Source organism: Oncorhynchus keta, chromosome 22 (genome assembly GCF_023373465.1).
Source record: "Oncorhynchus keta strain PuntledgeMale-10-30-2019 chromosome 22, Oket_V2, whole genome shotgun sequence".
In the NCBI taxonomy this organism is placed as follows: Eukaryota; Metazoa; Chordata; class Actinopteri; order Salmoniformes; family Salmonidae; genus Oncorhynchus; species Oncorhynchus keta.
Genome location: NC_068442.1, coordinates 19268097 through 19287544, shown reverse-complemented (window position 1 = coordinate 19287544; position 19448 = coordinate 19268097). Strand labels below are relative to the sequence as shown.

Genomic DNA, 19448 nt, shown 5'->3' with positions numbered 1-19448 from the left:
TATGTTAGAAATATTGTTCCAGTACTCACTTTTGAATGTGTTAGAGGTTCAGTGGGGAAAAGTACGTTCCTTTGATGAATCTTGAGAGTGCAGGCCTGAATCTTCTCCCTTGATTTACAACAGGGTGTGAGTTGTTAACCCCTACTAGTTTTTTCCTTAACTCTCTAGGGTGAGATGGGTTCTGATTGAAGTTATTCATTGTTCATTGATTCTCGTGGACAGTCATGACAGTTATCATACATGTAATTTCGATGTTTATTCTTTCCAAACACATGTTAAATCCATATATAGTAGACAAACCAGTTTAAAATCTATAGGTTTATCAAACGGTTAAGTTATTATCCAGTAAGCCCAGTTGAATTAACTGATGGCCAAATATATTTAAACAAATGAGAAGAGAATCATATGAAAATTATTGTGAGCATTGCATTGTGAAAGGCAATTACTTTAAATGAAATGTATTTCTAGATGAAACACTGATTAGATTTGGTGAAGAAGTTACTGTGTAATTTTGGTTTTGTGTGATCATCAAAAACAGCCTTTTTGATGATCTGTTTGAGTTTTACCACGTACTTGTGAAAATAGTACCAAAGCGATAAAAAAACTGTAATACCTGTGAATTTAAAAGTACATTGGACGGCCATCACTATAAACATGAAAAATAAAGTATTTGCTCGCAATAGTATAACATTGAGTGTTAAAAAATGTGCTCCTTAAAGCAGTATGAGAAGGAACTGGAGGGCATTCTTCACTCACTACAGAAATATCTGGGGCTACAGTATTTAGCATTAAATGGGAAGATTGTCAATTAATTAACTCACAACACTGACCCTGCATTGTAAATGTGTGTCACGTCCTGACCTTGGTTCCTTTTTTATGTCTCTATTTTAGTTTGGTCAGGGTGTGAGTTGGGGTGGGCATTCTATGTTTTGTGTTCTATGTTTTCTATTTTTATGTGTTTGGCCTGGTATGGTTCCCAATCAGAGGCATCTGGCAATCGTTGTCTCTGATTGAGAACCATACTTAGGCAGCCTGTTTTCCAATTATGGGTGTGGGTAGTTATTTTCTGTTTAGTGTTTTTGTTGCACCTTACAGAACTGGTCGTATGTCGGTTTGTTGTTTTGTTCAGTATTCATTCTTTATTAAATTATTATGAATACGTACCACGCTGCACTTTGGTCCTCTTCTCATTCTCCCGATGACAATCGTTACAATGTGGCTGTCACGAGTCCGACCGATGGTGGCTTCCCTTCCTGGTCGGGTGGCGCTCGGTGGTCGTCGTCACCGGCCTATTAGCTGCCACTGATTGTCTTTCCTCCCCCTCCTTGTATGTTTATTGGTAGCACCTGTTTGTGAATGATTAGTTGGGCTTTATTAGACAGCCGGCCCGCCTGTTTGTTGTGCGGGATTAATTATTGTGACCTTCGGTTCTGTATTAGAGGAACGTGTTTGTTTCCTGGTCGTGTATTTCAGTTGTACATTTTTCGTCCCCCATGTTTGGGGCCGTTATTGTTGTGAGCACCCTGTGGTGCGTTTGTGCATTAAAGAGCACAGCATTGCACTCTCTGTCTCCTGCGTCTGACTCCACACCCACGACACCCGGAGCATTACAGTGGCACTGGCACTGACCCTGTAAATGGCTTACTTTCTCTGTCTTTTTCTTATTTCGTATTTCTTGTGTGTTTAAAAAAATCGACTTTAGACTATTTTATATATGGTAGTATGGCATAAATCACATAATCCAATAGAGAGATTGGGCTAAGGCAGAGAGCTCTGTAAATATTTAATCATTGGACATATGGAAGTGGAGCGGGTCTTATATGCACCACAGGAGAACCAAGAAATGAAGAGCGACACCACGGCTGTCTTTTAGGCTGCAATAGTATCTGCAATAGTATTGTGTTAAGACAGGAAAGGAACACATCAGTTTCCAATGCACCATCTGACAAGTTGTTCTTTCTCTCTCAGTGTTTTCTCACACAATCACACTCATACATAAAGCCCTAATGTATACTATAAAATAATAACCAGTCCTTAATATAAAGAATGTATAATCTTCATTCTTAGACAATAGAACCATACCTGCAATAGTATTGTGAAAAGAGGACAGGAACACATCAGTCTCCAATGCACCATCTGACAAGTTGTTCTACACATGAGCATGAAGAAAGGTAAAACACATATCCTGTCTCACATCCCCAATACATTGCTAGGTGCTTTCAGTGTTGACAGTACCAAAATACATCAACTCATGTACAAAAACACTGCAACACAGACAAGTTACAACGTGAAGTCGACACAATCCCATTCAAACCTTAGAGCACCAAACTACATCTCCCATAATGCAACGCCAGCACCAGTCGGCAGCTCAGCTAACCGTCTGCTAACCGTCTAACCGTCTGAAAGGCATGCTAGCTAGCAACAGCAGCACTTTTAGCACTCTGTAAACTATATTAATAACAACAATAAAACTCACACTCCCTTATAACAATATCTACAGCATTAACATTGGGATGTTTTATTTATTTCACGGTATGGACTGCTACAAAGGACTAAACTGCAACACATACCTTTCTCAGTGTTTTCTCGGACTGAGGAGAGCAGGAGCTACGGGTAGTACCAGGTGTTAGTAGGTGATGCAAGCACCCAGATGAAATAAAATACATTTAATGAAACAAAACCCGAAGATGTTAACATCATTCAGCTACTGTAGCTGCCTATCTAACATCAGCAGGCAGCACCAGTAGCGCAACAATTAGAAATAGACACCAAAAGTAAAGTTCCTGGCGATCATAGCGATCTGACTGTCTGAACTTCTGTCTGAACTTGGAATATTCCTGTTCGCGGGCTTTGGCCACTGACCCTCAACCTGGTTGTTCTGTTCTGCGTTGTGTACTATTTTAATCATTTGAAGTTTGATGGAATAACCATTTTAACTCTACTACAGAAGCACTACAGCACTGACTTCAAGAAATGGGTCAATGCACAACTTCCTTAGAAGTTCTGATGTACCAAAGGTATAGTACTGTACTATGACTAAGTGGATCTAAGTCTAGATGATGACTTCATAACATGTAGTATTTTTTTATTTAACCTTTATTCAACTAGGCAAGCCAGTTATGAACAAATTCTTATTTACAATGACGACCTACCAAAAGGCAAATGTCGGTAATAGATTTGATCGAGGACACATTGCTTCTTTGGAACTGCATTGGATTCCTATTCCATGATGGATGCGTTGTTTGCAAAGCTTTCCACCAAAATGTTATTGCAGTTTTATTTCACAGCATTTCTGCCATGTAAATAGAGCGTCAAGTCCTATTCCAAGCTCTGGCTTTAGGAACTTAAGCTCACACTCTGCAAATACACACACACACACACACACACACACACACACACACACACACACACACACACACACACACACACACACACACACACACACACACACACACACACACACACACACACACACACACACACACACACACACACACACACACACACACTCAGTAAACACTGCATCTCTTAAAAAGCCACAGGGCTCACAAAGCCACAAATTCCTTTCCTCTCTTTTCCCCTTCTCCCTGAGATTGAAATAAAGTGTCAGCCACAGTTAGAAAGAAAGAGGATAATGGGGGAAAAAGACTTGCAAACTTGGACAGTGTTGCTAAAACAAAGTGGCCTTGAATAATAGTTCAGGGGAACAGATATGTGCTACAGTAACAGAAGACAGACAAATGAAAGCTAGATGTGAGCATATGCTGTACTGTAGGTTAGGTAATTTTGTGTTGAATAAGCTGTTGCACTCATTCATAGACACAGTACATGATAGTAAACAGGTAAATACTGTACATAGAGGTACAGAATATTGAATAGAGCAAGACAACATAACTTAAGCTTCTTGGATAAAATAGATGGTGTTCATGTTGTGTGTCATGCTGACTATAAGCAGTGTACTGTAAAAGTCCTTACTATCAGCCTACTAACACTGCAGCAGTGGTGTACAGTACTAAAGTAAAAATACTTGAAAGTACTCCTCAAGTAGTTTTTTTGGGGGTATTTGTACATTACTTTACTATTTATATTTTTGCCTACTTTTACTTCACTACATTCCTCAAAAAAATGATGTACTTTTTACTCCATACATTTTCCCTGACACCCAAAAGTACTCTTTACATTTTGAATGCTTAGCAGGACAGGAAAATTGCCTAACTCACACATTTATCAAGAGAACATCCCTAGTCATCCCTACTGCCCCTGATCTGGCACTCACTAAACACATGCATCATTTGTAAATGATGTCTGAGTGTTGGAGCATGCCCCTGGCTATCTGTAAATTAAAAGAAACAAGAAAATGATGCTGTCTGGTTTGCTTTTTTAAGGAATTTGAAAATATGTATACTTTTACTTTTGATACTTCAATATATTTTAGCAATTACATTTACTTTTGATACTTAAGTATATTTAAAACCAAATACTTTTAGATTTTTACTCAAGTAGTATTTTACTGGGTGACTTTCACTTTTACTTGAGTATCTCCGTCTCTCCTTCCTATGGCCTTTCTACGGCCTTCCGGCAGTGATCAATCAAATGGTTCTTCTCTCACATGTTGATGTAAGTGTGAGATGCGCTATTCACCATGAGTTTGGAAGAAATTATCTCTGCATAGTGTTTGTCATCACTCTAGTGGAAATCTGATTTTAATGTTGTTTTTTAACTTTATTTTCTCCACAACTCTACTTCTGTACAGGTTCTTACTGGAGTTCAACTTCTGTGGGTTGTGGCGCTCGGATTACGTTGTAGACGGTAAATTATGTTCTTAATACTCTACGTAACAAAGGCCATTGCAAAGAGGATATTTGGATACATACCTGTGGAGGGAGAGTCTTTACGTGCTAGCTGAGAGGTTTGCATAGATAGTCTACAAGTTATACATGTATAGTCAACACCATGGTGTGACTGAACACATCAACAAAGGAATTAAGTTCTGTTTTATTGACCTCATTTAATTTTTCCCGTAAAAAATACTGAGAATAAAAAAACATTACAACAATCAATCGTCAGTCAATCATTTCAGTACAATTTCATTACCCTCCTCAAAGAGTATTTCTCTTTATCGTCACAGGAGAAAGACTTCTATGAAACCGTTTTCCAACAATACTTTCACACTGTAACCTTACATAGATAATAAGAAGACATCTTATAAATTACTTCAGGAACTCTGAACATCTTTTCCACAGTTTGAGTGTTCCATTTGAAACCATAAACCATGGTGTTTCGTTTCAAACCACTAAGTGGCAGTATTTTACCAACAGAGCAGGCTTTTCCGAGGCCCACTCATATTTATCAAAAAATTAAGAAGATTTAGGTGTTGTTGACCCGCCTGAATCAGAGATTTAATATTTTAAAGATTAAATGAAATGATGGAATATATTAAAATTGCTTGTTAAACAAAAGGCATTATAAACCCCCAAAATATGAAACAGCAGTACAATCTGAATGTTTCCATTTGCGTATCAAACAGTGCTCCTCCATAAAAAAATCTGATTTTTAACATTGAGCATTTGATCTGCTTTTTCCTGCTTTTGTCATGGACCCATTGAAATATCTCGGAGGCCTCATAGGGGTCCCCGGCCCCCCTATTTGAGAATTGCAACAGCTGAGAACGCCAACCGAGGAGCCAGCCGTAGATCACTTTGCATAGCCCCTTGGCCTGATCATCATTCTGACAGTCTTGAAAGATTGTCTGTCATTAGTCGGGTAGTACTCTGTGGATATGTTATGCCACGTCCCCCAGTAGATTCCGTTCCGCACCCCTTTGTATTTTCCCACATAATATCTCCCGTTGAGGTTGGAAGCCATGCAGGCATCAAACCACCAGCCTGAGCTGTAGTAGGCCCCACAGTTCCCTGAAGGGTATCGGTCATAGTCCCTGTCAGGAGTCGTAAAGAACCTGTTGTTGTGGTCATAACTCTTGCTAAATTGAAGTGCATCTCCTGCCGTGCCCGAGTACCCACCCACAGACAGGCGGTAGCGTAGCCGCTCGCCAGCCACACGGAAGAGCCTGTACTCTGCGTACTCCATCATGCCGTTAAAGTCTTCCAGCTCCACCCTAAGGACCATCACCCTGTTTCGTGTCAGCAGGTGGATGTGGTCGTTGCCCAGCCAGAACTCCCCAACCATCAGGTCACCAAAGCCTGTCCGGTATTCAGCCCAGGTCCGGTTGAAGTCCACACTGCCATCCTGACGGAGCTGAATGACGGTCCACCCTCCGCCATGAGACTCCATGTCACAGAACACTGCAATGGTTCTGTTCTTTGGGTCAGGGGTCACTTGGTAGACTCTGCTATTCCTCTCCCCCCTGGCCATGTGGTCAGAGCAGTCTCTGGGTGCCATGGTAACTGTTGAGTGGATAGTGAAATGACAAAATTAGATTGGAGTAGTCTGTAATCTTTGTTGAAGAAAAGGTGCCTTGCAGCATAACACAAATATACATGTTCTTACTGTAGGCCTACAGAAACTAAACTGGTTGAATAAAGGTTATTTTATTTTTTATTTTTTGCAAACAAAATACAATTTTTCACACATTTGAAATTATACACACAAGATTAGAATATGATTGTATCATGCTGAAATAGCTAGGATTTATCGGTTACCATAAATTTGTAGTCTTTTTATGTTAAAGAAAATGTCCCTGAAACAGATTTCAGTTAAATGTCAATTAGAGTTGTTAAGTCTGTAAGACATTTAGGTGCTTGGCTTAAAGTGGCCTTGAACATGAATAAAAGCTAGCAATAGCTTTGTGTGACACTTAATTTGTTATTTGATATATGTGCCACTCAGCAATAACAATGTGTGTTTAAGCTGACTATGACCTAAAAGCATGCTCTGCACAGTCACACCTTGATCCCTATTTAAGCCACACACACTCACAGACAAGCACATGCTCACATATATAAATTCTTAATTTAACAGAGAATAACCACAAACCACACAACATCTGTTACAAAGATGATGATCTCAAACCTCCACCACATTATAATAGGCTCATTAAACATCACCTTAGGTCGCTCGGACTTCAAAGTTACAATCCTCATCTTTTATAATGGAGATGATATCACACCGATATAAAGTTGATTGAGCAATATTTAAAATAAAATTCCAGAACAACATTGTTCCACTCACAATAATATATTTTCCAGTCACAATTTCCACTGTTATCTGCCATAACCTAGGCTACACTGTTTCAATAGAAGTTTATCATTTATCTTAACCAATGGGGAAAGGAATAGGGTTTTTGTACTTATGTGGGATCTTCATTTGATCAATCTGTTGCAGGATGTCTTTTCTGCAATGCAGGACATTTAAAACTTGTAGTGTATTTGAGGTTTAAAAAGGCTTCTTTTTGTCATTTGTCATTTCCACTTAGACGTGTCATACTTGATTTTCCATTATGAAAAATGTATTAACCTTTACAAAAATGTCCATTAATTATAATCCACATAATAATTAGAATCTCCTGTTGCTGCAGGATTATTTTCCTGCCGTAGCAAACTGGCTCAAATCAAGATCCTACATCTGTGTAGGCTGTCATCAGAATTTGTAGTGTCGTATTTGTATAGCACGATTCTATTAAGTTTACAAAAAAAGTGGCATCGTAATAACTTAATAACAGTGAATGGCCTTTCTGGATCTTGCTTTGAATAAGTCAACACATTTGGTAGCTACGTACTATAGGCTACCTGGTACCAAATAATATATAATACGGCTTGATTCAGTGAACCCATAAGAAAGCTCAAACTAAACTTTACGTCATTATCAATTACAATGTAATTATCATAAATCCCATTTAAATAGCAGACAATAGCATGTAAAGTAAAATATAATTAATGAATCTTACCTCCTGGTGAAATCTGTGCAGGGCTTTGAGGCTGGTTCTCCGTCCTGTTAGTCTTGCTGCTTACCTGGTCCTTTTCTGTGAGCAGGTTTAACCCAGGACGGACCTTTGGATGCCCTCCTCGAGAAACCTTTGGCCCTCCGCTTGTATCCTTTGTGTCATTCAGACTAGCAGATACCTGGCTGGTCTTCATACGCAGTTCTCTCACACTGGGGGTGGAAGACTCCGGTATGGGGCTGGGGGTAGGGGAGTTGGGGCTGGGGGTAGGGGTGTCAGGGCTGGTGGTAGTAGGGCTATGGTTAGAGTTGGCCAATGGAATGGGACTAGTAGTGCTAGTTTTGGGGCTAGGCCTTGTGCTAAATTGTTGCCTTGAGCTGGTATTTTTTAGACTGGTGATAGTAGTGGTCATTGTGACAGGGCTAGTGGATGTTTTCAGGCTAGTTCTAGAGATGATTTTTGCGCTCGAGCTGAGGGTAGTTTGTTGGTTAGGTCTTGTAGTTCTTGAGCCAGGGCTTGTGGCCGTTTGTGGGCTGGGGTCAGTCATAGTCCTTTGGCTATTGGATGTCTTGGGGCTAGGTGTGGAGGAAGTGGTCCTTGGACCTTGGGTGGTGGTTTTGGGCCAAGGCTTTGGAGCAGGTCTGGGCTTCAGCACAGGCTTTGGTCTTGGTCCAGGTTTAGGTGTTCGGTCTGGAATAGGTATTGGATCTGGTTTGGGCTTTGTGCCAGGTTTAGGCTTACGTTCAGGTTTAAGCTTTAGGCCAGGTCTGGTAGTTGGTCTGCTGGGTTCTAGCTTTTGGGCAGACTTTGTCTCAGGACTGATGCTGATACTGGTGGTCCTTGAACTGGAACTTATGGAGGTTGTGGTTGCTGGAGTTGTGGTTGCTGGAGTTTTGCTGGAAGAGTTGGTCCAAATTCTTGAACTGGTGATCCTTGAGCTAGTGTTAGTGGTGGTTGTGGGTTCTGGAGTTGGGCTACCGCTGGTGCTGGTCCCGATGCTGAGCCTGAAGGTTCTGTAGTTCATCCTGAATCCTGGACTAGTGACCTTTGGGTCAGGATTAGTGGTGATTCTGGTTGCTGAAAATGAGCTCAGTGTTGTACTACTTCGGCTTGAGCTGGAAGGTCCATTCCGGATGCTTGGACTGGTGGTCGTTGGGCCAGGGCTACTGGTGGTGGCTATAGAGTGGATCTGTGTAGTGCTGCTTAGACTAGTACTGGTCCTGGTGTTCCGTAGAGTGGGGCTAGTAATGCTGATCCCAGGGCTGAAGCTGGTAGTCCTGAACCTTGAACTGGTAGTATTGGAGCTTGGGCTATGGATAGTGGTAAGAGATGGGTCAGGCCTGGGTGTGATTTTTGGGCTGGAAGAACTAGTAGGATTGGGTGGTCTGGGCTTTAGGACAGACTTTGGTCTTGGTCTTGGTTTGGGTCTTAGGCCTGGAATAGGCCTTGGGCCTGGTTTGGGATTTGGTTCAGTTTCAGGCCTTAGGTCATCTTTGGGCTTTAGGCTGGGTCTGGACTGTAGGCCTGGTCTGGGTTGTGGCCCAGATTCTGGCTTTGTGCTAAGTCTGGGGATCCACTGGGACCTGGTGATTGCTGGGCTGGGTCTAGCATTTTGGTCAGACTTTGTCACATGGCCGGAGCTGGCGCTGATGCTCAGTGAGCTGAGTCTAGTAAAGCTGGTTGATTGGCTGGGGATAGTGGTGGAGGACCTGGCCTTGATAATTGGATTGGTGGTGGTTGTAGTTGCTGGAGTGGGACTACTGCTGGTTCTGGCCCCAGGGCTAAGGCTAGTGGTGGTGGTTGAAGTTGAGCCGGGTTTGAGTGTGGTCTTTGGTCCTGAACTGGAGAAGCTAGTCGGGCTGGGTGTTCTGGGCTTTAAGACTGATTTAAGCTTTGATCCAGGTTTAGGCTTTGAACTTGGAATAGGCCTTCGGCCTGGTTTGTGCTTTTGGTCTGGTTTGGGTTTTAGGCCAGGTTTGGGCTTAATGCTAAATCTGGGGGTTGTTGAGCTGGGTTCAAGATGTTGGGCAGACTTTGACTCAGGACTGATGCTGGTATTGGTGGTCCTTGAGCTGAGGCTAGTGAAGCTGGTGCTTGAGCTGGGGCTAGTGGTGGTTTTGGTTGCTGGAGTTGGGCTTAGTGTGAATCTTCCTGAGCCTGCCCGGATGATAGAACTGATGATCTTTGGGCTAGAGCTAGTGGTGGTTGTGGTTGCTGGAGAGTGACTTGGTGTGGTTCTGCTGAGACTGTCCGAACTGGGGTTTGTAAAGCTAATCTCAAGGCTGGAGCTGGTAGTCCTGGTGTTTGGACTTGTGGTCTTTGGGCTGAGGCTAGTGGGGATGTCTGGAGTTGAGCCAGGTCTGGGAGTGGTCTTTGAGATGGAGCTGGGGGAGCTGGTTGGATTGGGTGGTCTGGGCTTTAAGTCAGGTGTGAACTTTGGTCCAGGTTTGGGTATGGGTCCTGGAATAGGACTTAAGCCTGGTTTAGGCTGTAAGCCAGGTCTGGGAGTCAACCAGAACCTAGTTCTGGAGCTTGGATGGGTGGTCCTTGAGCTAGGTCTAGCAGTGGTTGTAGTTCCTGGAGTGGGGCTACCACTACTGCTACTGCTGATGCTGACCACAGGGCTGGAACTAGTGGTCTTGTAGCTTGGGTTAGTAATCTTTGTGGTAGTGCCTGGAGAGGGGCCTGGTGTGGTGCTACTTTGGCTGGTACTTGTCTGCGTGGTCTGCCAACTGTGGCTTGTGATTCCAGGGCTGAGGCTAGTGGTGGGAGTTATGTTACTGGTCTTAGGGTTGAGGCTGGTTGGGCTGGGTGGTCTGGGCTTTAGGATGGGCTTTGATTGTTGTCCAAGTTTAGGCCTTAGGCCTGGAATAGGCTTTGCACCTGGTTTGTTCTTTAGTTCAGGTTTAGATTTCAGGCCAGGTTTGGGCTGTAGGTTAAGTCGAGACTGTAGGCCAGGTCTGGGCTTGATCCTAAGTCTGGCAGTTGTCGTGTTTGTTTCAGGGATTTGGACAGACATTGTCTCAGGGCTGGAGCTGGTACTGGTGGTCTTTGAGCTGAGGCTAGTGAAGCTGGTCCTTGGGCTGTGGCTAGTGGTGGTTGTTGCTTCCTGAGTTGAACTTGAGCTGGAAGAGCTGGTCGGGATGCTTGAACTGGAAGTCTTTGGGATAGCGCTAGTGGTGGTTACTGGAGAGTGCCCCAGTGTGGTGCTGCTTTTGCTGGTACTTTTCTTAGTGATCTGTTGACTGGGTCTTGTAAAACTGATCCCAGGGCTAAAGCTTGTGGTGGTGGTTGAAGTTGAGACACTTCTTGGATAGGTATTTGGGCTTGAGCTAGATGACCTGGTTGGTTTGAGTGGCCTGGGCTTCAAGACAGGCTTTGGTTTTGGTCCAGGTTTGGGTCTAGGGCCTGGAATGGGTTTTGCACCTGCTTTGGGCTTTAGGCCAGGTCTGGGCTTAATCCTAGGTCTGGTAGTCATTGTGATGTGTTCAAGGTTTTGGGCGGATGTAATCTCAGGGCTGGAGCTGGTACTGGTGGTCCTTGAGCTAAGGCTACTGAAGCTGCGGCTAGTGGTAATTGTAGTTGCTGGAGTTGAACTTGATGGTGTGGGATTTAGGACAGGCTTTGATTTCGGCCCAGGTTTTTGTCTGTGGCCTGGAATAGGCTTTGCACCTGGTTTTAGCTTTACGCTGGGTGTGGGGGTCCATAAGGACCCAATTCTGGCACTTGAACTGGTGGTCCTTGGGCTAGATCTAGCGGTGGTTGAATTTCTTAAAGTTGGGTCACTGCTACTGCTGGCCCAAGGGCTGGAACTAGTCACCCTATAGCTTGGGCCGGTAATCGTTGAACTAGGATTAGTGGTGGTGGCTGAAGAGTGTCCCAGTGTGGTGCTACTTTGGCTGGGTTTTGTACCTGGTTTTGGCTTTAGGCCAGGTCTGGGCTTAATCCTAGGTTTGGTAGTCATTGTGCTGGGTTCAGGGTTTTGGGCAGATGTTGTCTCAGGGCTGGAGCTGGTACTGGTGGTCCTTGAGCTGAGGCTAGTGAAGCTGGTCCTTGAGCTGCGGTTAGTGGTGGTTGTTGTTGCTGGAGTTTGTCTTGGCCTTGTGCTGTTAAAACTGCCTTGACTGGGGCTTGGATTACTAATCCCTGGGCTGGAATTGGTAGTAAAGGAGCCTGGACTGGTGATATTTGTGGTGAGGTTTGTGCTGGTGTCTAGAGTTGAGCCAGTTCTGGAAGTTGTCTCTGGGACGGCTAGGGAAGAGCCAGTTGAGCCTGATGGTGTGGGCTTTAGGACAGGCTTTGATTTTGGTCCAGGTTTGGGTCTGGGGCCTGGATTAGGCCTTGCACCTGGTTTTGCCTTTAGACTGGGTCTTTGGGTCCACCGGAACCCAATTCTGGAGCTTGGACTGGTGGTCCTTGTGCTAGGTCTAGTGGTGGTTGTAGTTCCTGTAGTTGAACTACTGCTAATGCTGTCCCCAGGGCTGGAACTAGCAGTCTTGTAGCTTGTGCTAGTCATCTTTAAGATAGGACTATTGGTGCTGGCTGAAGAGTGTCCCGGTGTGGAGTTGCTTCGGATGGTACCTTTCTTAGTTGTCTGTAGATTGGGTCTTGTAAAGCTGATCCTAGGGCTAAGCCATGTAGTGGTTGTTGAAGTTGAGCCAGTTCTGTGATATGTCTTTGGGCTAGAGCTGGAGGAGCTTGTTGGACTGGGTGTTCTGGGCTTTAGGACAGGCTTTGATTTTGGTACAGGTTTTGGTCTGAGGCCTGGAATAGGTTTTGTGCCTGGTTTGGGCTTTTGGCCAGGTTTGGGGTGTAGGCCAGGTCTGGGCTCAATCCTATGCGTGGTTGTCATTGTGTTGGGTTCAGGGTTTTGGGCAGATGTCGTCTCAGGGCTGGTACTGGTGGTCCTTGAACTGAGGCTAGTGAATCTGGTCCTTGGGCTGCGGCTAGGGGTGGTTGTAGTTGCTGGAGTTGAACTTGAGCTGGAAGAGCTGGTTGGGACGCTTGAACTGGAAGTCTTTGGCCTAGGGCTAGGCGTGGTGTTGCTTTTGCTGGTGCTTTTCTTAGTGGTCTGTAGACTGCGTGTTGTACAGCTGATTCCAGAGCTAAGGCTGGTTGAAGTTGAGCCAGTTCTTGGATAGGTCATTGCGTTTGAGCTTGTTGAGCTGGTTGGGCTGGGTGGTCTGGGCATTAGGACAGCCTTAGGTGTTGGTCCAGGTTTGGGTCTGGGGCCTGGAATGGGTTTTACTCCTGTTTTGGGCTTTATGCCAGGTCTGGGCTTAATCCTAGGTCTAGTAGTCATTGTGCTGGGTTCAGGGTTTTGAGCAGATGTCATCTTAGGGCTGGAGCTGGTACTGGTGGTCCTTGAGCTGAAGCTAGGGAAGCTGGTTCCTGGGCTGTGACTAGTGGTGGTTGTAATTGCTGGAGTTGAACTTGAGCTGGCAGAGGTGGTTGGGATGCTTGAACTGGAAGTCGTTGGGCTAGTGGTGGTTGCTGAAGAGTGTCTTGCCATTGTGCTGTTAAGACTGCCAAGACCGGGGCTTGTATTATTAATCCCTGGGCTGTAGCTGGTAGTGCAGGAGCCTGGACTGGTGGTATTTGGGCTGAGGCTTGTGCTGTTGTCTGGAGTTGAACCAGGTCTGGAAGTGATCTCTTGGTCAGAGCTGGAAGAGACAGTTTTCCTTGATGGTGTTGGATTTTGGACAGGCTTTGGTTTTGGTCTAGGTTTTGTTCTGGGGCCTGGAATAGGCTTTGCACCTGATTTTGGCTTTAGGTCAGGTCTATGGGTCCACAAGGACCCAATTTTTGTGCTTGGACTGGTGGTCCTTGGACTAGACCTCGCAGTGGTTGAAGTTCCTGGAGTTGGGCTACTGGTACTGCTGACCCCAGGGCTGGAACTAGTTGTCTTGAAGCTTGGGCTGGTAATCTTTGAGCTTGGACTAGTGGTGGTGGCTGAAGAGTGTCCCAGTGTGGTGCTGCTTTGGTTGGTACTTGACTTAGTGATCTGTAGACTGGGTTTTGTAAAGCTGATTCCAGGGCTAAGGCTTGTGGTGGTGGTTGAAGTTGAACCAGTTCTGGAAGTGGTCTTAGGGTTGAAGCTGGAGGAGCTGGTTAGGCTGGGTGGTCTGGGCTTTTGGACAGGCTTTGGTTTTGGTCCAGGTTTGAGTCTGGGGCCTGGAATGGGTTTTGTAACTGGTTTGGGCTTTGTGCCTGTTTTGGGCTTTATGCCAGGGCTGGACTTAATCATAGGTCTGGTAGTCATTGTGCTCGGTTCAGGGTTTTGAGCAGATGTCATCTCAGGGTTGGAGCTGGTACTGGAGGTCCTTGAGCTGAGGCTAGTGAAGCTGGTTCCTGGGCTGCGGCTAGTGGTGGTTGTAGTTGCAGTAGTTGAACTTGAGCTGGAAGAGCTAGTTGGGATGCTTGAACTGGAAATATTTGGGCGAGAGCTAGTGGTGGTTGCTGGAGAGTGCCTTGCTATTGTACTTCTAAGACTGCCTAGACTAGGGCTTGTATTACTAATCCTTGGGCTGGAGCTGGTAGTAAAGGATCCTGGACTGGTGGTATTTTGGTTGAGGCTTGTGCTGTTGTCTGGAGTTGAGCCAGGTCTGGGAGTGATCTCTGGGACAGAGCTGGAAAAGCCAGTTGGGCTTGATGGAGTGGGCTTTGGGACAGGCTTTGGTTTGGGTCCAGGTTTTGTTCTGGGGCCTGGAATAGGCTTTGCACCTGGTTTTGGCTTTAGGCCAGGTCTATGGGTCCACAATAACCCAATTCTGTCACTTGGACTGGTGGTCCTAGGGCTAGATCTAGCAGGGGTTGGAGTTCCTGGAGTTGGGCTACTAGTACTGCTGGCCCCAGGGCTGGAACTAGTTGTCTTGTAGCTTGGGCTGGCAATCTTTGAGCTCGGACTAGTTGTGGTGGCTGAAGAGTGTCCCAGTGTGGTGCTGCTTTGGTTGCTACTTGTCTTAGTGGTCTGTAGAATGGTTATTGTAAAGCTGATTCCAGGGCTAAGGCTAGTGGTGGTGGTTGAAGTTAAGCCAGTTCTGGAAGTGGTCTTAGGGTTGAAGCTGGAGGAGCTGGTTGGGCTGGGTGGTCTGGGCTTTAGGACATGCTTTGGTTTTTGTCCAGGTTTGTGTCTTTGGCCTGGAATGGGTTTTGTGCCTGGTTTAGGCTTTAGTCCAGGTCTGGGCTGTAGGCCTGGTCTGGGCTTAATCCAAGGTCTGGTAGTCACTGTGTTGGGTTCAGGGTTTTGGACAGATGTTGTCTCATGGCTGGGACTGGCACTGGTGGTCCTTGAGCTGAGGCTAGTCAAGCTGGTCCTTGGGCTGCGGCTTGTGGTGGTTGTAGTTGCTGGAGTTGAATTTGAGCTGGAAGAGCTGGTCGGGATGCTTGAACTGGAAATCTTTGGGCTAAGGCTTGTGGTGGATACTGAAGAGTGTCCCAGTGTGGTGCTGCTTTTGCTGATACTTGTCTCAGTATTCTGTAGACTGGGTATTGCACAGCTGATCCCACGGTTAAGGCAAGTGGTGGTGGTTGAAGTTGAGCCAGGTCTTGGATAGGTCTTAGGGCTAGAGCTTGATGAGCTGGGTCGTCTGGGCTTTAGGACAGGCTTTGTTGTTGGTCCAGGTTTGGGTCTGGTGCCTGGAATGGGCTTTGCTCCTGGTTTGGGCTTTAGACCAGGTCTGGGCTTAATCCTAGGTCTGGTAGTCATTGTGCTGTGTTCAGGGTTTTGGGCAGATGTCATCTCAGGGCTGGAGCTGGTACTGGTGGTGCTTGAGATGAGGCTAGTGAAGCTGGTTCCTGGGCTGCTGCGAGTGGTGGTTGTAATTGCTGGAGTTGAACTTGAGCTGGAAGAGCTAGTCTGGATGGATGAACTGGAAGTCGTTGGGCTTGTGGTGGTTGCTGGAGAGTGTATTGGTGTTGTGCTGTTAAGACTCCCTCGATTATGGCTTGTATTACTAATCCTTTGGCTGGAGCTGGTAATAAATGATCCTGGACTGGTGGTATTTGGGCTGAGGCTTGTGCTGTTATCTGGAGTTGAGCCAGGTCCGGGAGTGATCTCTGGGACAGAGCTGGATGGTATGGGCTTTGGTTTTGGTCCAGGTTTGGTTCTGGGGCCTGGAAAAGGCTTTGCACCTGGTTTTGGCTTTAGACCGGGTCTGGGGGTCGACAAGAACCCAATTTTGGCACTTGGACTGGTGGCCCTAGGGCTAGATTGAGCAGTGGTTGAAGTTCCTGGAGCTGGGCTATTGCTACTGCTTGCCCCAGGCCTGGAACTAGTCATCTTGAAGCTTGGGCTGGTAATTTTTGAGCTAGGACTAGTGGTGTTGGCTGAAGAGTGTCCCAGTGTGGTGGTGCTTTGGTTGCTACTTGTCTCAGTGGACTGTAGACTGGGTCTTGTAAAGCTGATTCCAGGGCTAAGGCTAGTGGTGGTGGTTGAAGTTGAGCCAGTTCTGGAAGCGGTCTTATGATTGAAGCTGGAGGAGCTGGTTGGGCTGGGTCGCCTGGGCTTTAGGACATGCTTTGGTTTTGCTCCAGGTTTAGGTCTTAGGCCTGAGAATGGCTTTTCACCTGGTTTAGGTTTTCGTTTATCTTTAGGCTTTATGCTGTGTCTGGGCTTTAGGCCTGGTCTGGGCTGTGTCCCAGATTTTGGCTTTGTGCTAGGCCTTGAGTTCCACCATGACCTGGTAATTGTTGGGCTGGGTCCTGGGATTTTGTCCGTCATTGTCCGTGCAGTGCTGGAGCTGGTGGTGGTGGTCCGTGAGCTGAGGCTGGAGGAGCTAGTCAGGCTGGGTGGTATGGGCTTAAGGCCAGGTCTGATGGCCTGGATAGTTTGGTTGGGCTTGTGCTTCTGGGAAGGTCTGTTTCTTGGGCTAATAATACTTTCTGATGAGCTGATGGTTGTTTGGTGTAAGCTTGTTTTGATACTTGGGATGGTTCTCTCAGTCCTGTAGTTGGTGCCTGAACTTGGGCTTGTGATGGGGCCAGACCTGGTGGCTCCTTGGCGAGGTAAAGAGGAGATGGTCCTTTGACTTGAGCTTGTGTTGAGAATTGATTTCCTTGTGCTGGAGATGGAGGAAAATCTTGGGCTAGAGGTTGAGCTGGAGGAAGGACTTGGAATATATCCACCGGCAGTGTCTGATCTAGATCCTGGGCTGGGATTGGTGGCAGGGCCTGAGATGGAGGTGGATGTTTGGTCTGGTCCTGAGGAGTGAGGTCTGGGGATTGAGCCCTGTGTCAAACCACTGCTTGGGCTAGTTGAGGCTATGTCCTGATTATCACTTGACCCATCTGTCGTCACCACTATGCTGTGTCTCTGCACTTTTTGGACTCTTTTTTCTACCTCTTTCTCTATCTTCTTTGCTTTCTCCTCTCTCTGATTCTCTTTCTTTTCTTCTGTCTGTCTGTGGCTTGGGGTTTGCTTCTCTCTCTCTTTCTTCTTCTGCCATTCTTTCTCTCCCTGGGTCTTCTTCCCTTGCCAAGGATGTTGGCTCTGCCTCTCCTTCTCTTTCTTTTTTTCACTATCTTTCTCTATCTTCCCCTCCCTTTCCCTCTCTATCTCCACCTGATGTTGTCCCTTCTCCTCGATCTGTTCCCTATTTCCCCACCCTCTCTCTTCTTTCTCTCTACTCTCGAGCTCCAGATCCTTCTCCCTTAACTTATCCCCCTGACTCTCCTCGGTTTCCACCTTCATTTCCCATAACCTCTCTCTTTCATTTTCACTCCCCCTGTTTTTCTCTATCTCTCCCCCTCTCCCCCTTTCCCCTTCTAAAATGTTCTCCTTCTCCATCTCTGTCTCCCTTCCCTCCTCTGCCTCTCTCTTGGTCTCATTCTCTATTTTTCTCTCCCTTTCTATCGCCCATTCCCTGTTTCCCCCTCTTTCTCTCTCATTTTCCCTCTCCCACTCTCTCTCCCGCTCTTTCTCCCGTTCTCTCTTTCTTATCTCAACAATATTGTTCTCAATCTCCCTGGCCCTCTCCTCCACTCCCTCTCTCTCTTCCACAATTGTTGTCTCCCTGCCTCTTGCCCCCTCTCCCTCCTTGTCCCTCTTCCTTTCTCTGTCTCCCTGTCTCTCTGTCTTCTTCTCCCACTCCTTCCCCTCTTTCTCCTTCTCCCTCTCTCCCAATCTCACCTTCTCCTTCTCTTCTTTCTCCCTCTCTCTGTCCCCCAGCCTCTCTCTCTCCCGCTCCATCTGGCTTATCCTGCACTCCATGCAGGCTCTCTTCAGCTGCTCCACGGTCTCCTTTAGCCTCTGCACCTCCTTCGCCGTCCTCTCCAATTCCCTGAGCTGCCGGGGCAGCATGACGTCCAGCGGTGGCAAGGTCACTCGGTAGGGACATGCGTCCTCGTCCATCCCCTCTCCCCCACACTTCCCTGCAGGCTTTATAGTTACCAAGCAGCTCCCAGAATCTGTACCCCAATTAAAGTCTCCCTTGCTGAGGTTTGCATAGTTCCCAGGGGGCGTGGAGAAGGCCAGCAGGGTCCCGCACACGCAGAGCACAGCCAACCTCATCGCTATCCTGAGCTATAAGAATTCTGAGAGAAGAGAAGGCGAGAGAGGGTGCATGAGGATGCCAAAGACCCACCTCGGTGTGTGTGAAGCTGTGACAGAGAGTGGGAGGGAGGAAAGAAGGGGAAGAAAGAGGTGGGGGCTGAGGGACTTCTTGAATGTGGTGTTTGCTTGTGTGAGAAGGATTTAGAGGAGAGAGAGAGAAAAGGAATGGGAGTGAGGGATTAAAAATTGGGCGTCCACTTCAAGGGGGTATCCATGTCTGTGAGTGAGACAGGAAAGGATGAAATGAAGAAAGAGGGAGTGAGAGGTAAAGGGAGAGAGGGGAGGAAAGAGAGAAAGAGATAATTGGGGGATTATAGCAGTCTTTGGCTGCTTCAGCATGTCACCAAAAGAGTTAACAGGTACGGAGCTAAATTGGTTATAAAAGGCAGGAAAAGCTTTAAAAACGAAAGGCATTTATACAGCATATCGTAATCCTATTATTATTTTCCACATTGTCTTTAACCAAATCAAAACATCTAATGAGGACCATTCGCAACGCATTCTTATTCCATGCTGTAATGATAAGCACACATTGTTTTCTCTTCTTGTATATCACTGCAGTGAATATGCATGTGTGTGATGGTCGCTTTGGCATCCATCTCCCCGTGTGTCCTGTTAATAGGGCCGACACACATGCGAATGACAGATAAGATGGGTCCAAATATGCATTTGAAGCACAAAGTCGTCGGGCCCCGGGCTGTGGCTTTATGTTTGTTACGTTACTGTTCAGACATATCTGACATCTCGCTGTCTCTGAGTCTCAGTTCTCTCTGGCTTGAGTGGAATAACAGGCAAGAATTTATCATCACATATTTATCCAAGGGGGTTTGTGGTTACTAAATACAGTGTATGATTAATGAATTGATTAATGAATTGTGTTAGTTAGAGATAAGGATTATGGGCCAATTGTATGCATTATATTCATGGAAAGAGCAAAGTTTTACGCCTTTGGAATGTGCCACAGAATACTGCACTGGTATAAATCCACAGTGCCTACGT

The 19448-nt window shown here is 46.0% G+C and overlaps 1 protein-coding gene across 1 annotated transcript; it reads right to left on the bottom strand.

Moving 5' to 3' along the window:
• Positions 1-4976: 4976 nt before the first annotated feature.
• On the bottom strand, positions 4977-18528 carry LOC118370944 (mucin-2-like). The gene is made up of 2 exons (XM_035756186.2): positions 7904-18528; positions 4977-6404 (listed from the first exon to the last, which is right to left on the bottom strand). The coding sequence occupies exons 1-2, from the start codon at positions 18405-18407 to the stop codon at positions 5695-5697; spliced, it is 11214 nt and encodes a 3737-aa protein (XP_035612079.2). The 5' UTR covers positions 18408-18528; the 3' UTR covers positions 4977-5694.
• Positions 18529-19448: the final 920 nt, after the last annotated feature.